The 16,041-nt window shown below is 53.8% G+C and overlaps 2 protein-coding genes across 4 annotated transcripts in view; one reads left to right on the top strand and one right to left on the bottom strand.

The window, feature by feature from the left end:
- LAMA5 (laminin subunit alpha 5) overlaps positions 1–8,551 on the top strand; it is an 88,020-nt gene extending 79,469 nt beyond the window's left edge. The window contains exons 61-81 of one of the 2 annotated variants that reach the window (XM_039378531.1): positions 184–360; positions 624–760; positions 1,202–1,355; positions 1,498–1,631; positions 1,748–1,910; positions 2,403–2,531; positions 2,742–2,893; positions 3,276–3,408; positions 3,689–3,829; positions 4,022–4,152; positions 4,236–4,403; positions 4,499–4,631; positions 4,744–4,901; positions 5,009–5,195; positions 5,476–5,628; positions 5,715–5,874; positions 5,981–6,111; positions 6,212–6,302; positions 6,878–6,997; positions 7,138–7,288; positions 7,500–8,551. In XM_039378531.1, the coding sequence (XP_039234465.1) occupies positions 184–360; positions 624–760; positions 1,202–1,355; positions 1,498–1,631; positions 1,748–1,910; positions 2,403–2,531; positions 2,742–2,893; positions 3,276–3,408; positions 3,689–3,829; positions 4,022–4,152; positions 4,236–4,403; positions 4,499–4,631; positions 4,744–4,901; positions 5,009–5,195; positions 5,476–5,628; positions 5,715–5,874; positions 5,981–6,111; positions 6,212–6,302; positions 6,878–6,997; positions 7,138–7,288; positions 7,500–7,503 (2,907 nt within the window). In that variant the 3' untranslated portion in view covers positions 7,504–8,551. Of the gene's footprint in view, positions 1–183; positions 361–623; positions 761–1,201; positions 1,356–1,497; positions 1,632–1,747; positions 1,911–2,402; positions 2,532–2,741; positions 2,894–3,275; positions 3,409–3,688; positions 3,830–4,021; positions 4,153–4,235; positions 4,404–4,498; positions 4,632–4,743; positions 4,902–5,008; positions 5,196–5,475; positions 5,629–5,714; positions 5,875–5,980; positions 6,112–6,211; positions 6,303–6,877; positions 6,998–7,137 lie in introns of both variants that reach the window. The other variant, XM_027710703.2, reaches the window with a different exon arrangement.
- Positions 8,552–8,652: 101 nt separating this feature from the next.
- Positions 8,653–15,561, bottom strand: ADRM1 (adhesion regulating molecule 1). Of its 2 annotated transcripts, none has more exons than XM_027710712.2 (10): positions 15,449–15,561; positions 14,512–14,722; positions 14,147–14,263; positions 13,944–14,067; positions 13,428–13,514; positions 11,254–11,335; positions 10,903–11,024; positions 10,325–10,482; positions 9,486–9,588; positions 8,653–8,878 (listed from the first exon to the last, which is right to left on the bottom strand). In XM_027710712.2, exons 2-10 carry the CDS (start codon positions 14,719–14,721, stop codon positions 8,772–8,774), a joined length of 1,110 nt encoding a protein of 369 aa, XP_027566513.1. In that variant the 5' UTR covers position 14,722; positions 15,449–15,561; the 3' UTR covers positions 8,653–8,771. The 2 variants fall into 2 exon arrangements, with proteins under 2 accessions (XP_027566513.1, XP_027566509.1); XM_027710708.2 differs by having other exon boundaries at positions 10,795–11,024; positions 15,449–15,502.
- Positions 15,562–16,041: the final 480 nt, after the last annotated feature.

The raw sequence follows: 16,041 nt of genomic DNA, 5'->3' as shown, positions 1-16,041 counted from the left end.
GAGAGTAGTATGCACATGGGAGGGTATCTAGGAGAGCTCTGGGGCCACCTGGAAGGGTCCCTTTCTCGTGAGACGACTCCAGAAGGTGCTTCGTGTTGGTAGAGCTGGCACAGACCGGACAGGCAGCAGCAGCAGCAGCAGCAATGGGTTCAGTGCCACAGGGCTGGATTTCTTTCCCTGCAGGTGAAAGTCCCCATGAAGTTCAATGGCAGCTCAGGGGTTCAGGTCCGGATGCCCAGCAACCTGCAGGATTTGGCAGCCTACACATCCCTCAAATTCTACATCCAAAACCCTGAGCCCAAGAGCCAGCAGGACGAGACAGAGGAGGGGCGGTTCGTGTTGTACTTGGGCAGCAGGGAGGTGAGATGGGGCCCTGCGGGCGAGTGGAGGGAGATCATGTTGGCAGCACCAGTGGGGGATTACACCTCGACTTCAGCCCCTCACCTGCTCCCTGAATGTCTTTGTGGGGAACATGAACAGCCCCTGGATGCAGCCATCAGCCTGGCTGGGAGTGCATGGGAATTGGAATGGAGGTGTTTGTCCGGTGCAGCCTTGGGAGTGTTAGGGAGAGCTCCTGCCTGTCCCAAATGCTGACATGTGGCCCTGTCTCTTCCTGTGTTCAGGCCACAGGAGACTACCTGGGCATTGTGCTCAAGGACCGCAGAGTGCAGTGGATCTACAAACTGGGCGATGAGGAACCAGCCTCCCTGAGTGTCGACGAGGATATTGGAGAGCAATTTGCCACCATCAGCATCAATAGGTAGGAAGGAGACTGTTGGGACACATCCCAGGAAAGTACAGCAGGAGACTGCCCCTGCAGCAGATGTGCTGTGGCCAAGCCTGGACAGGCCCTTGCGCTTGTAGAGGTGCTGTGGACTCCACCATCCAGTCATCCCTAAATGACTAACACTGAAACACCTCTGAAAAACTAGCAGGGAGATGTTTTCTTACCAATTCGTGGAGGGTGTGGGGGTGTTTGCAGAAGAGGAAAGATGAAGCTCATCATGGAGGGTCCATTCACTCATGGCAGTGCTGGTAGCATGAATTCTGGCCCCTTTCAGTGTACTGGCGTGGTGCTCCCCAGTGGAAGATGCACCGTTTTCTAGTAGAGCTGTGCGGGGGTGGGCCTTTGCTCAGGGAGGGCAGAGTTGGCTCCTCATTGGGGATGTCCCCTTGTCCTGACCATTGCTCCCTGCTGCAGGATCCTGCAGTACGGGCACATGTCGGTGATCGTGGAGAGGCAGACGGTGCACGAGACCAAGGGAGACAGCGTGGCCAAGGGGGAGCAGGGGCTGCTCAACCTCGACCCACGCAACGTGGTCTTCTACGTGGGGGGCTACCCCTCCAGCTTCACGGTGAGTCAGCAGGGAGAGGGGGGCTTGGCTTTTAGGAGGCATCAGCGATGCCTTTGGAGATTCCTGGGGGGGAGAAAAGCCCACTTGATTACATGAGGAAACCAGAATCAAACTTGCCCTAACTGTTGGGTTTCATTCCCAGCCTCCTCCCGCTTTGCGCTATCCCAACTACCGGGGGTGCCTGGAGCTGGACACTCTGAACGAGGAGGTGGTGAGCCTGTACAACTTCCAGCACACCTTCGAGCTGGACACCACTGCTGAGAAACCCTGTGCAAGGTGGGGCACTGCACCCAGGCCAGGAGCAGCTCTACTCCATGGCACTTACCCTGACCCTGGGATTGGTGTGGGATTGGTGTGGGATTGATGCCTAGGGCCTCTTCCTGTTGTCTCAGGTCCAAGTCAACGGGAGACCCCTGGCTGACTGACGGTTCCTACTTTGATGGCACCGGTTACGCAGAGATCAAGTTTGAGAGCCAGTTTGGCACAACCAAGCGCTTCGAGCAGGAGATCCGTGTGGTCTCCTACAATGGCATCATCTTTTTCCTGGAGAACCAGGCATGTGCTTGCTCCCCTGGGGAGCCTTAACCCCTCAGTGGGTGGGCTGGGACAATTCTGGGCCTGCTTGCAGGCATTCCAGTTCAGGACACTGGGGAGAGGGGGGCTCTGGAGGTCTCAGGGCTGCTTGGAACAGGATTTCTGCACTGTTGGGAAAAGTCACCATGAGAGGGCTGAACCCAAACCTCACAGCAGTCACTCATCTGGTTCTGGAGAGGCTTCCCAGAACTCAGAGAGCACCCATGCACAGGCCCTCCAAGCTGGGCCAGGGTTCACTGGGGCAGGAGCATTTCCAGCTTGCAGTGTTATCCCTGTGCCCCTGCACAGGGCCACTGTTCGCAGATAAATCCCAAATAACTGTACCCATAGTGTGTCAGGGCACTGGCAGTGGGACCTGCTCCCACTGGTGCTAAAGGGCAGGTGGGCTCCGTGCCACAACTACATCCTGGACACCAGGACATGGGGCTGAGTGTCCATCCTGCCTCCCCCCAGGGTCAGTTCCTGTGTCTGGCCATCCGGGATGGGAAGCTGGTGCTTTACTACGACTTCAGCTCTGGCCTGGAGATGGCAAAACCCAGCAACTCCTCCTCCCTCACCATCAGCAGCACCACAAACAAAGCGGTAAGAGGGGATGGTGCCTGCCAGGCTTGCTGGGAGGGGAAGAGCTCCTCATCTGTGGTGGGGAGGCACATGGACCCTTGTTTTTGGGGGGCAGGGGAAGAGCTGCAAGAAGTTCTTTGACTGGAGCCATAAACTAGACACCTTGTGCTGCCCTCAGTGATGGATATAATTGGCCCAAATTGATGGATCATTTCTCTCCTCTGTCTCCAGATCCAGATTTTCCTTCTCAAAATGAATAACAAGAAGCGCATCCTGGTGCGGCTGGAGCGCCTCACCATCTTCGTGGTGGAGCAGGAGAACTCCCTGGAGAACGCTGTCTCCTACTACCTGGGTGGTGTTCCCCCAGCTGTGCTGCCCCCCAGGTGGGTCCAGACCGTGGTGGGGTGGGATAGTCAGCATGTTCCCCTCTCTAGTCCCTGCTAGTAGCCCTGGCCCTTTCTCAGCCACATCCAGGGTTGTTGGGGCCCTGCTTAAGCTCTGGAGGAAGATTTTCTCTCCCTGTCCATCATCCTGAGCATTTGAGGATGGGACATCTCCATTTCTGGTGTGGGATGAGGTATCACCAAGTCCTCCTTTGCTGTGCTGGGTACTTTGGAGCAGCCTTGTGCCTGAGGCACTGGAGATACCCATGACCATCACGGCTCCTTCCCAGACACTTTGTCTGAAGAGCTGCAGGGCCAGATCCTGCCCAGGGCTGGGTCCTGCCTGGGGCTGTTCTCATAACACTGCTTGCTTCTCTGGCAGCTTGAAAGCGCTTTTCCCCACGGGTGGGCCCATCCGGGGCTGCATGAAGGGCTTGAAGGCTCTCGGCAAATACGTTGACCTGAAGCGCATGAGCACCGTCGGCGTGAGCTACGGCTGCACCTCGGACCTCCTGGTAAGCACAGGAGGCGGCCTGGCCAGCCATGCTGAGGAAAGGGTCTGTCAGGGAAGGGGAGCATGGGAGCCCCAGGACAGGCCCCATCTCCCCTCATTCACACAGAAACAGGGATAAAACCCCCAGGTCCTCAGCGTGGAGGGGTCATGGTGAGGTGCTCTGTGTGGTTGGCCATAGGACCAGCCAGGCCCAGTGAGGACCACAGTGCCTCAGTCATCTCCCAGCACCCCAGCAGCGCCAGGGCCAGGCTCCCACCTTGCCTCCATGATATCCCTCACAGATTGCCCGTTCAGTCAGTGTCCATGGCCACGGCTACCTGACCCTGGCTCTGAAGGACGTGCCGGGGCTGCGGGACTTCTACAGCGGCTTCAGCTTCCGGACAAGCCAGCGCGAGGGGCTGCTCTACCACCACACCACCCAGGTGGGCACCTGCAGGACCCCTGGGTATCCCAGCAGTGGGGCTGCTGGTGATGGTGCCGTTTCCCCTTGGGGGAATTTTGGTGGGGCCAGGGGGTGACTGCAGTGAGATCTGCACCCTGAGCTCCTGGGGGGCAGTGGGGAAATGGGCCCTTCCTTGGGCTGCTGAGCAGCAATGGGGTGATGCTTTCTGCAGGAGGGGACGTGCCAGGTGTCCCTCCAGAGGGGCCAGCTGGCCTTGAACCTGCTGGGAACCGAAGTCACCACTGGCAATGCCTATGCAGATGACAGGGCCCACTACGTGGCCTTCTACAGCGATGCCCGTGGGTACGTGTCCTGGTGTCCTGTGGGGGCTGGGGTGCCAATGGCCACAGGGACCTGCTGAGCCCCCACTGCTCGTCCCTCCCCAGGGTCCGGCTGTACGTGGATGACGAGCTGCAGGACACAGCGACAGGCCCCGGGCCCGGCCGGCGGCAGCGGCGCCAGGACGGGCGGCAGCTCTTCCGGCTCGGGGGTTCAGCAGATCCGGGTGCCCTCAGCAACCTCACCGGCTGCATCGGGAATGTCTTCGTCAAGCGGTGAGCAGCTCCGTGCCACTTCAGAGAGCAGGGCTCAGCCCTGTCCCACCTCCTCTCTGCTCTGGGTGACAAGGACCTCTTCTCCCCGAGTGTAGGGTGTCAGAGCCACAGATGGTGGTGGACCTTCAGCAGAACGTGGAGAGCATCAATGTCACCATGAGCTGTCTCTGGGGTGAACAGCCGCAGCAGCTCAGAGTGACTCCAAAGAAGGACAGGAGGAAACCCAAGGTACCAGCTGTTGCCAAAACTGCCCACATCCTCATCCTCCTCACATACCACTGCTGAGCACCTCTGCTGGCGCCTGCTCCCCTCACCCCATTCCTTGGTGTGCGTTGTGTAGGTGCCAGGCAAGCCTGCCCCCAAGGGTCGCCGCCACGACCAGGATGGGCTCTGCCAGCTGCACCCCCAGCCCCGTGCAGCCAAGGGCACCTTCCGCTTTGGGGGGGCCCCGAGCAGTCGCTGGGAGTTTGATGAGATCCCAGCCTCCTTTGGGTGGAGGTGAGCCTTGCCCCATGCCCACCCCACACAAGCTTGGCCCTGATGACCGTGGCTTGGAGAGCAGGTGTTGGAGAGCCGGGTGCTCCCATTACCCCCTGTCCCTGCAGGTCCCATTTCTCCCTGGAGGTGAAGCTGAACTCTTCCAGTGGGTTGCTGTTCTACGTGGCGGGTGAGAGGGGCTCCTTCATGGCTCTCTTTGTCTCCAACGGGCGCTTTGTCTTCCTGGTGGACGTGGGCAGGCGCCGGCTGCGGATCCGCAGCAGGGACAAGTACCGGGACCGGCGGTGGCACACGGTGAGCAGGGGTCGGGGCTCAGCGGGACCTCTTCAAACCATATCACTGCCCCCTGTACCAGGAGCCCCTGCAGGGGTTGGCTCACTACAGCCCTGCGCTGGTAATCGCTTCCTGATACCACATGGGACACCTGCAGTCCCATGGAAGCAAAGGAGAGAGCAAAACCACAGCCAGGGCTGGCTGAACCTCTGAGCTGAGCCTTTCTGTCACTAGGCACATCCCTGGGGCTCCTTCCAACCGGAAAGTTGCCAGTCCTGGCACTGACCTCTGGTCCTTGCAGGTCTTCTTCAGCAGAGACCAGAGCCGGGCCCAGCTGGTCATCGATGGGCTGCGAGCCCAGGATGCTGCAGTGGCCACCACAGGGCTCTTTGTGGCCCAGACCCCCTTGTATGTGGGAGGGGTCCCAGCTGGAAAAGCCAAGGCTCACATACCGGTAAGGGCTTGGCACTCCCATGGCATCGCCTTGTGCCTCCCAGGTTTTTCCCCCTCTGTGCTCAATCCAGTGACCTCTCTCCACAGGCTGCATTGGCCTTCAGCTTTGATGGCTGCCTGAGGAACCCACAGCTGGATGGGAGGCCCCTTGGTTCCCCCTCACGCACCTTTGGGGTGACACCCTGCTATGAGGGCGCACTGGAGAGCGGGGTCTTCTTCGCTGTGGATGGCGGGTCCATCACCCTAGGTACCAACAGCAGCCTGGGCTGCCTCCCACAGCCCTGGGACTGGGTGGAACATATCCTGTGGGAATCCCCTTGTCCCTCTCCTCACCAGTGGCATTTCTCTTCCAGCTAATGCAGTGGTGACTGAGCAGGACTTGGAGGTGACACTGGAGGTGCGTCCCCGCAGCACCTCTGGCCTCATCTTCCACATCGGCACGAGGAGAAGCCACTATCTCCTGCTGTACATGGAGGAGACCAAGGTAGTGGGAGGGTGCCTTCCCCACAGGTTTTCAGAAGCAGTGTCCATCTTCTGCCTGTCCCACTCTGCTCACTGGGCTCTGCTGGGTTTGTCTCACTCAGGTCACTGTGAGAGCAAATGCTGGAGCTGACGAGTTCTCTGCGTCGGTGACATGCCCATCTCTCTGTGATGGGCAGTGGCACACCATTGCAGGTGAGGTGACAGCCACTGCTTGGCTCTGGGACCCTGCCCCACTCCTGCTTAGCCTACACCTCCTGGGGAAGCCCAGGGCCCTTCCTCGGGTATTTAAACCCCAGCCCCACCAGTATGCATTTAATTTGGGAGATTGTAGCTGTCATTAAGTAATTTCTTAATTAATAAAAGTCCTTGCCTGATCTTAGTGCTGTCAGATCTGGTGGGCAGGAAAGACAGTGTTTTTCCAGGTCATGGAGCAGCCAGTGAGGACAAGGATGTCCCCGTGGGACTGGCTCCATCCAGGACTGTCATGTCCTGCTGAAAGTGGAAGCCCAATTTGCTTTGGTGTTGAGTGGGTCCAGGGGGCTCAAAGCCCACAGCTGGGAGGAGGGATTGCAGGATTCACACCTGTACAGCAAACTCAGCCGTGAACGTAGCTGGCATTGAGCAAGTGCTGAAGTTTTGCATCAAGCTCTTTTTGGGGCTCGGGGTCAGTAGTTTTGCTCTGCTCCAGCACTGGACTGAGGCAGAGGGTGGAGATGGACTTGCTCCCTGGGTAAGGAAGCAACGCTGACTGTTGTTTTTTTTTGAAGTTACCAAATGGAAAAACATAATCCAAATTGATGTGGACACAGAAGGCAACCACACAGTGGGACCCAGCCAGCGTCCTGCACCCAGCACAAGGGCGACCTTCTCCATGGGAGGGCTGCCAGGTGAGTTGGGAAAGGCATGCTCCAGAACAAAATACCCCAAAGCCAAGTGAGATACTCTTCCTGGTGCAAAGAAGAGGTACTTAATCCCCTGCCCTGTTATGAGCCAGACTAATGCCTGCTTTTCCTTGTTCAATCTGCAGAGACAGACAAGGCCAGTACAGGGCTGCTGTTACCTCCCCTCCCTCATTACGTGGGCTGTGTAAGGAACCTGCTGATTAACCGGAGGCACGTGGACCTGCTGCGAGCCGGGACTGCGAGGGGCTCCGTGGGCCTGAAGGGCTGCCCCGTGCTGTAAGTGCCACATCCATGCCCAGCCTGAGTGACACAACGCTGCTCCAGGTCCCGGTGTCACCACTCGATGGCATCGACCGTGCTCAGACAGACTTGAACTCCAGTGACTGCAGGCACAAGTCTGGGCCACACCAGAGGGGCCACGAATCCAAGGGGAAGGAGGGCAGGGGAGGACGGCTGGGGAGAAGGGGGCACTTTGGGTGTTTCACAGATAGAACCAACAAGTCGGAGTGGGATGTGGCGACAGGCAAGTCCTTCCCTGGTGGTGAAGCATCTGCAGCAGGACTTGTGCTGCCACGTGGCTCGTGGTGGGAGCGACTGCCCGTGACAGAGCGTGGGCTGGAGCACACGGCAGCGTGTCCTGGATCCTGTTCCCTTCACCCCACACTCACAATGCACATAGATTTAGTTCACAGAACACTCAAGGCTATTAATAAACTGTCACAGACTGTCTGCTGATAAAGGCTGCAGGCAGTTTCTGTTTTATCATAAATGCAATTAGGACAAACTGGATTAATTCTGTCAGTTTTGTGGTTTTATAAGCAAGGGCACATTTAACCTCCCCCCGCCAAGGGCAGTCTCAGCTCACCTGCCACGCTACGCAAAGAGCTCTGCAAGGGGGAACTTGGACAAAATTCTGTTCACAGAATTAGCATCTTTTAATCAGAGTAATTTATAAAAATCAAAAGAAAAGAACAGAATATGCTGGGAGAACTGCTGAGGGAAAGCAGAAACACAACCACTCTGCAGTTGCATTCAGCACTGGCAGTACAATGACTAAAGTCCTGTTGTGTGAAGCAAGAAACTATTGCTTGAAAGGGAAGAAATAGAAAGGTTACCTCCACATCTGGCCAGGTGTGCAAGGTGACACCTGGCCCTCACCCACCCTGGCTCCTGCTCGGCCTCCCTCACACCTGGTGTAGTGCAGCCTTCACTTGAAAACAGCTTTTTTTTCCTCCCGAGACACCCAGTTCACTCGTGCACTTACACGTCATTTATATATTTGTGTGTGTATATATATATATCTGGCCACTTGGGGACAAAATCTTGCTTCTGAAATGGACTTGTAACTTATATCATTATATTGTGGGGGGTTTTTTTATGAGGGGTAAATATTGTAAAATGGGTTTTTAACATGTCCATCCTAAACAAATGTAATTATGACCTGTTTTTAAAGTTGTAGTATTAAAAGATGGTCTTTGTAAATCACTGGTACATACTTTGGAGTCAAATAAAGTTTTATGTTACTCTCTTTCACTTTACTGGGGAAGAGTAAGGATGAGGCTGATGACCTGGAACAGGGATAATCAGCATCTCAGGAAGCAACACAATAGGGACTAGTGTACAGACTGGAAAGAACAGTATGGCAGATAAAGAAAATTCCTTTATTTGTAGATTTATAGAAGCATAATATGAAGTTAGTAATCCTACTGCAGTTGTTTAAGTTAGTATCTAGGAATATCTGTAAGGAAGAGCAAATAACTTAATCTAAACTCATATCTTCCTCTTCATCTTTCTTGTCCTTAGAGTCTCCTTCCTTTTGCTCTGACTTGACACTGTTCTGCATGGCTTTGGCAAAGGCTTCCACATCTAGAAATTAAACATACTGGTTACTGAACTTTGCATTTTCTGGGCCAGACATTATTGTCCACATGAGGTTAAGCTTCATTACTTGGAAAGCAAACAGGTGCTTTAGTATGAATTAGCAGGGAAAAAAAATTAAACACTTAATATACATCCAGATCTCTCTGACACAGCCAGCACTTTTTACGCTTGAACTGTGCATGGGCAGCCTAAGACCAGATTTCCTGCAGTAATGGAAGGGATGCTAGAAGCTCATTAGGGAAAAGGGATGCCCCCTACCCCCCAGAGCTATGGGGCTGTGTTGTTTTCAGATGAATCAGTAAGGACTCCCACAAAAAGGCATTCCTGAACAAGGTGACTGTGACACCTCTAGAAAGAAAACAAGGCCAAGGCTGCTCAGCAAATCTCTGCAGAACTCCCAGTTCTCTGAATCTGTGTCTGACCTCACTGTGCCTGCTGGGGAACACCCGAAATACCCATCTTTTCCTTGTAAAAATCAGTGCAGAGTCAGCTTTGGACAGTCACATAGAAGCTGATCACACTCCACACTCAGTGGCCAAATAACCCCAACAAAGCACCACCTCATCCTGTCCCCACCACCACCAGTACTTACCACCTTTATTTGCTGCATCTACTGCCTCTGCAGGTAACCCAAACTGGCTCATTAGTGGGCCCAGCTGTCCCGAAGCTAAGGCAGCACTGAACATGCTCAAAGCCTGTGAATCAGAGTCAACAGCATCAAAATAAAGTTTGCATCGTGTTCCTGCAGCATCAGGTGGGTGCTGGGCAATAACCCCAGGAGGAGAGTGGTCCTGTCAGGGCACAGGGGCCACACACCCGGCTTGGGAACAGATACTCCATCAAATAATCGCCAATTAAACATCCCTCACTTCTGAGTCTTGGCTGCATGTAGGTTTGCTGCAGTTTAAACTAAAAACAGTAATTTAAGCCACGTAATTTTGCACATTGACAAATTTCAATCAATCTGTGTAAATAACTAGTTTGCACTGGACTGTAACACACCAGCTTTAATCACACAGAGTGTCCTGGAATTAAGGACTGGTGTTTCAAGAGGAACAAGGGATGCATTGCTGTAAACATGAGCATCTCTTCCCTTCAGTCACTTGAAATGACTTTTAAGGAGACTGTTCAAGCCACTCTTTGACAAGGAGTAATGATTTTGGTGCTAGTCCTGTCATTTGCCAGAGAGCATTTATAATAAAGAGAAAGGTAAAGCCCAACTCCAAAAGAAAAAGTAAAATCATTCCTATCTGCCTTTGGGTGACTGCAGGAAGGAAGAACCAGTGCTCCTTTAAACCATGTCCCTCCTCCTTTCCACTTCTACTGAGCAACTTCCCACTCCGAAAAATGTCAAGGAACCTGTAAAATCAGGAGCATGGTGCAGGAGGGAAGGAGAAGTGCACTTTCCCCCACAGCCAGGCATCCCTCTACCTGCTGGAACTGAGGAGACGTCAGGGTGTTCTGGATCTCTTCCGCAGTCTGCGGCAGGGATTCCCCTGAGGGAAGGTAAGGCATCAATCGTTCCTGAACTTCAGCGTTGGCCAGGATGGGAGCCATTATCTCAGGAGTCAGAACAGCTGCCAGGTCCACTAGGAGAAAATAAAGGGTTGGCCATTAGACTATGCACAAAACCACGTGGTTTTGTCATGTAAATCAAATTATCGAGTCTGAGTATTAAAACATAGTTAGCACACTGCCAGCATCCTTTCTCCCTTTCTCAGTTTTGGAGTGAGAATAAGACTTCAAGCACCAAGAACAGCATCAAAATTTTAAAAAATTTAAAAAAAAAGAACCAAAAAAAATGGTAAGAGACCTTTCAAACCAGTTTGGAACAGGACAGGACAGTAAAACAGCTCCATAGGATTCCTGGATCCAAAGCTGTCTGGCCAGAACACTGTTACCTTGCTGTCCTCCTGCTCCAGATGGCACATTCATAGTAGCTAAAATGTTCTGAAGGTCACTCAATTGAATGGGCTGGGTTGGGCTTGTGGCTGAGCTGGTTCCATTACCCGAGCTGGGAACGGGGCTGGGACTGGTCACGGAGGCAGCCGCAGGAACGGACGGGGCAGGCGTTACACGGGTGGAAGAAGTCGTGGAAGATGGAGTCACTGCAGCTGACTGGCTGCGAGAGCTGGGCAAGAGAATTGGGAGAATTAATCCCCTGCAAAAACCTCTTGTACCCTGAAAAGCTTCTTTTCAAGCCCTTAAGAGTATCAAAAGCTCCTACCCCACTTTAGAGAGGTAATAAGCAGCCCCAATTTCCACCGTATTCCCCATTCAATAGGCCAGGATTCCTCCCACAGAAGTGGCAGCCTCACGTGACAAACCCTCCCCAGAACCAGGGCAGACAGGCCTCCTACCTTGATGATGAACTGCTGGTCGGGGGTCCCCCACTCCCGAGCAGACTGGCCAGCCCAGGCCCCGTCAGCGCACCCAGCCCACCTTCCGTAAACACAAAACAAAAACGTGTTTAGACATTTATTCCTTCAGGTTTTCTGCACCTCTCTGCTCTAGAGAGGTCGCTCTTGTACCTGAAAGGTTTTTAGTTGCTAAAATAGAGGAGGGGATGAAAGAGCCCAGCCTAAGGCCCCCCCACCCCCTTCTGTAAATTATCAGCTCTTGTTCTCTGATCTTGCATTCCTGAACATTTCCAAATGACTCAATTTCTAGGTGTACACAAGGATGAAATTGCTTCAGTTTGTGCCATACATACATAATCATTGTAACACCGCCCTCTCCTCTTATCTACTATCCTGAAAATCCAACTTCTCTCCAAACTTTCAAGCCAAGGCCCTCAGCAGAAGATCCCAGAGGCACCTTTGAGTCAGCACCACCGTCTCCCCCACACACTGGGGTTTTGCAGCTTCAAACCTAACGCAGAGATGCAGCAGCAGAATCAGCTGAGCCCTTAAACACTTCGCAGGCCAAGTGAGGAAAACCCTGCACAGCAAGTGCTACCAGGGGAGCGGTCAGCAGGAAACCAACAGCCCTATGCCAAAGAAATCAGAATCAGCCTCCTCCATCACACATCCAACCAGCAAGGACTTATCGTGGCACTGAGAACCTCAGCTAACAAGAGCTGGGGAAAGGCCTGGCTGCTGGGCCCCCCGGAGCTGTCAGGGACTCAACTGTCCCCCTGCAACTCCTCTGAGCCACATCAGCCAAACACTCCAATTCCCACACTCTTCCTATCAGCAGTTCCTTGAGCCACAACTTATTAGACACACGTCCCTACAACAAGCACCTGCATCATCACCCACCTTGGGAGCTGCCTGCGAGCAGAGGACAGACAACAACAAGCAAACCTGTGGCCAACTGCAGCTGCAGACTCTGTGGGTCAGAGTGAGCCCCACCAGTCCCTCCTTCTACTGGACCCATCCCATGGAAACATGTCCCAACACTTCTGTCACCCATCCCAGAGCAGCAGGCACAGCAGGTGAAGGACCCCTGGCTGGACCACCCTGCTCTGCTCAGTTTGTCCTCACTAGGAAGTGACCCACGAGCAAGAGAGCTCCTTTGGAGCTCTGCAGAGCCCTGAGAGATGCAAACCAGATGTGAAGAAGATGACACTCCCAGGAGAAATGACCCCCAGGGATTCACCGCAACCACAGTTTGCAGAGGCAAGCACATGGCTCTCCTTTGGTTTGTCAAGCTGGCTTACGGCTGGATGTAAAGACAAAGGAACATGAGCTACTGAGAAAAAGTGGTGAGAAGAGAAAAAGTCTCAGGATTATGTAAAGCTTCAAGAAGGAAGAACTTTTCCAAACACATCCTAAAAAGCCAGAATCTTCCAACACTAACATGAGATTTGCATCCGAACATCCCACCAACAAAATTTGCATCTAAAGCTAAAAAGACACAAGCCAGATCCACAGAAATGGACTTTGGAGCTTAAGCACAGAACCTCAGTCACTGCCATCTGTGTGCCTTTGCCTACTTTCACTTGAGGGTCTGACCTCTCAGAAAATGCTCTTGGAGCTTGATAGAACTGAGAACAGACCACAGCAGGGACTCCAACACATCCCTCGCCCCTCAGAAACCAGCACAGTGATTGAGCTCTCCCCAGGGTAGCCCAGGAGAGCCTTGCCCCTCTGACCAGGTGTGCTGTGGGCTGGGCAGGCTCCAACCTTCCTCTTGAACTTTCTCTGCTTTGCACACAAATATTCACTGAATCAGAGACAACACTAGCAACTCCACAGCCTGGTAACCAGGACATGCACCAGGAACAAACCCCTGGTTTTCAGCCCCTGCTCCAGTGAATATTTAGGAGGAAGAGGAGGAGTAGAAAAAAGGAGGGGGAAAAAAAAGCAGAAAGATCAGTGCAGCAAGGAGTAGACCAAGGCTGCAGATCAAGCCCTGAGATGAGTGCTGTGTAGAATGAGGTACCCTTTCTTGCCCTGAGCTCATCTCTGAGGCAGGGCCTTGCCTTCTCACGCTATTGAGATCAATAGCGCTACTTGAAAATATTGTCAGGTAAGATTTAACCTGGCAGGAGAAAATACCATTTTGGCATAAAGATATTAAAGCATTTTACCAAGTCCTCCTAAGCCCGTTGGTCCGATCAGCTGCATGAGCTGGTTATGGCTCATGTTTCCAAGAAGGCTTTGCAAGCCACCCTCACCTAAAAACAAAAACATTCTGAAACACAACATATTCACATAGGTTTTTTTACACAGCACTCCAGCTCAAACAGCAGGAGATTAATTGGTATCACATTCCGTATGGAAAAACAGTTTCAAGTGTTTACTGATTCATGATCTTCATAAAAGATAAATGCAACTTGGCTTTTCATAAAGAGGTAAGACTCCAGAGAATCTACTGGAAACAAAAAGATTTCTCCTGGCAGTCTTAACTTTCAGCCTGCACCTATTTTAACAGCACAGTTTTTTCTGCTAAAAAGCACGTTTACGCTTCTGGTATTAACACTGTCCCCAGCTCACCCTCCACAGCCATCAGGAATGTCTTCCTAGGGAACTCTAAGTGCTTATTCTAGACATAAATTTTTTAAAAAAAAGGCCTCTGACATGAAGGAGCAGAGAATGGACTGTACCTCCTAGTGCTGAGAGCTCGTGGCCTCCGCTGGCATTGCCACCCAACGCCCCCGGCATGGGGGGATTGTTGAGATACTCGTTCACCTTACGGCAGTGCTCCTCGTCCTTGTCTGTCTTCGGCTCCTGCAAGAGAGTTGCTCTTGGTACCAGTCAAACTGGGAGTATTTTGGTCCCAGATCTTTGCCACTGACTCCCCACAAACCTGCATCCAGAAGAAGAGTCGTTTTGATCCCGCCTTGAACTTCAATACATACACACGGCCCGTGGTGCACTGCGGGACCCTCTTGAACTCACAGTCGTCAGGAAAAATAATCAGATCCTGGAAAATGTGGCAGGAGGAACAAATGTATGAGGAAATACACCAACATTCCTTTTTAGCTCCCAAAGGCCTCCACCCCCCTTCCCAAACCTTCTTCCATCTGCTCCTCAAAGCAGAGCGGCCGTGGAAGTGCAGGTCTGTCAGTGACATTCTTACCCTAATTTGTCCTGGAGGAGCTCTTTCAGCAATACCAGCAGAACAGAAGAAGACAGGCCATGACTTAACAAACACCTCAAGCTCGTACTCACATCCTCCACGTTGCCTGAAGTCCTGTCCTTCCAGCAGAAGTGAATGAGGGAATCATCAGTTTGCTGGATGTAAACAAGGCCTTTTCTCTTGTCTGGGGTCACAGTGCTGCCTTTCAGGGACATCTTCCCTGCTCGAAATTCCACCAGGTATTTGCTCGAGGAGCCACGGGAGCCTGGCACCAGGCTTGGAAATAATGCACCTGAAGACATCCTGGAAAGAGAGAGAGCAGCAGGTGCGATGAGAAACCTCCCATTCACTCTTCCTAGTATCAAATTTCAACCTTTATCAGGTGGGCTCCACAAAAGCAATCTGTCCTGCTGCCTGCAGAATTCCAGGGTGATCCAGCTGAGCTAAAGCAGAACTCTGGATGAAGCCAGGAGGCTCCACAGACCTCCACTAATAAAGGTGAGCCTACGTGCTGAGGTACTAGAAAATGAAACCGCCGTCCCCTGACGCTTCCTTCTTCGGTTCGAATTACGGTTCAAAGCTCAGGGACGCGAAGGAAGCCCTGCTGTATGTTCAGACTGCGGTTCCAGCATCCCAGCAGAGCCCCACAGGCCGCACCGCGCCCGACTGACCCTCATGGTGCCCCCCTGGCTCTGCCCCCGCTCCCTCCCCCCCCACCATGTCCCCACCGACCGACCGGGCGGCGATGCCGGGCCCGGGCGGCCCTGCGTGACTGTGCGGCCGTTCCCGGGCTCGCCCCGCGTTCCCAGCCCGGCCCGGCCCCGCCGCAGCCGGAGAGGAGCCGGGCCCGGGGTGGGGGTTCAGCCCGGCCTGGCCCCGGCGTCCCCCGCCCGGCCGGAGGCCGCGATCTCCTGCCGGACCGTCTCGAGGCCGCCACGCCGCCTCCCCCCCGGCGCCGCAGGCAGGAGCCCCCCGGTGCGGCCCCACCGAGCGCGGGGCGCGGGTGGTCGCGGGGGATCCCGGCGGTACCTGTTCCCTGCTACCCGTTCCCTGTTCCCTGTTCCCTCCTCCTCCGCCGCCTCAGCTCTTCCTGCCCGGCGCGCCGGAACCCCGCCCACCGCGGGGCGCGCGCCGCCGCGGCCCCGCGCGATTGGCCCGCGCCGCTGTCAATCACGTGGGGGGCGGGACCGAGCGCCCCTGCTGTGTCACGGAACATGGCGGCGTCCCCCCCCCATCCCTCTCATCCCCTCAACCAAGCACAGCCCGGGGCCGCCGCGTCTCCAAAACCACCTTTATTCCCGTCACACCCGTCAAGTGTTACAAAAATAAATCTTTCCATGGAGGAGCTCTCCTGCACATGCCCAAACTCTGGGTTGCCTCATAGCATTTCAGTGTTGCATCACTGACCCAAATCCCAGGTGTTTTCCAAGGAGCCAGCGGTGTTCCATGTGGGGCTCGGCCAACACTGGTGTATTCCCAGCGTCGCTAAGCGAAGAGTCTTGGGTTTGTTTTTTAAAGCGGCTTTCAGCAAAAAATTTCCTGGGAACTTGTTTTTAATAAATAAACAAGAATAAATACTTCTAATTAGTTCTGTTCTCACTGGGTGATTTAGGGTGGATGGT

This window comes from Pipra filicauda, unplaced genomic scaffold (assembly GCF_003945595.2).
Source record: "Pipra filicauda isolate LSUMZ 115617 unplaced genomic scaffold, ASM394559v2 scaffold13_size5146498_pilon, whole genome shotgun sequence".
In the NCBI taxonomy this organism is placed as follows: Eukaryota; Metazoa; Chordata; class Aves; order Passeriformes; family Pipridae; genus Pipra; species Pipra filicauda.
Note: the sequence above shows the minus strand (reverse complement) of the source record. Positions and strands in the feature narration are given on the sequence as shown.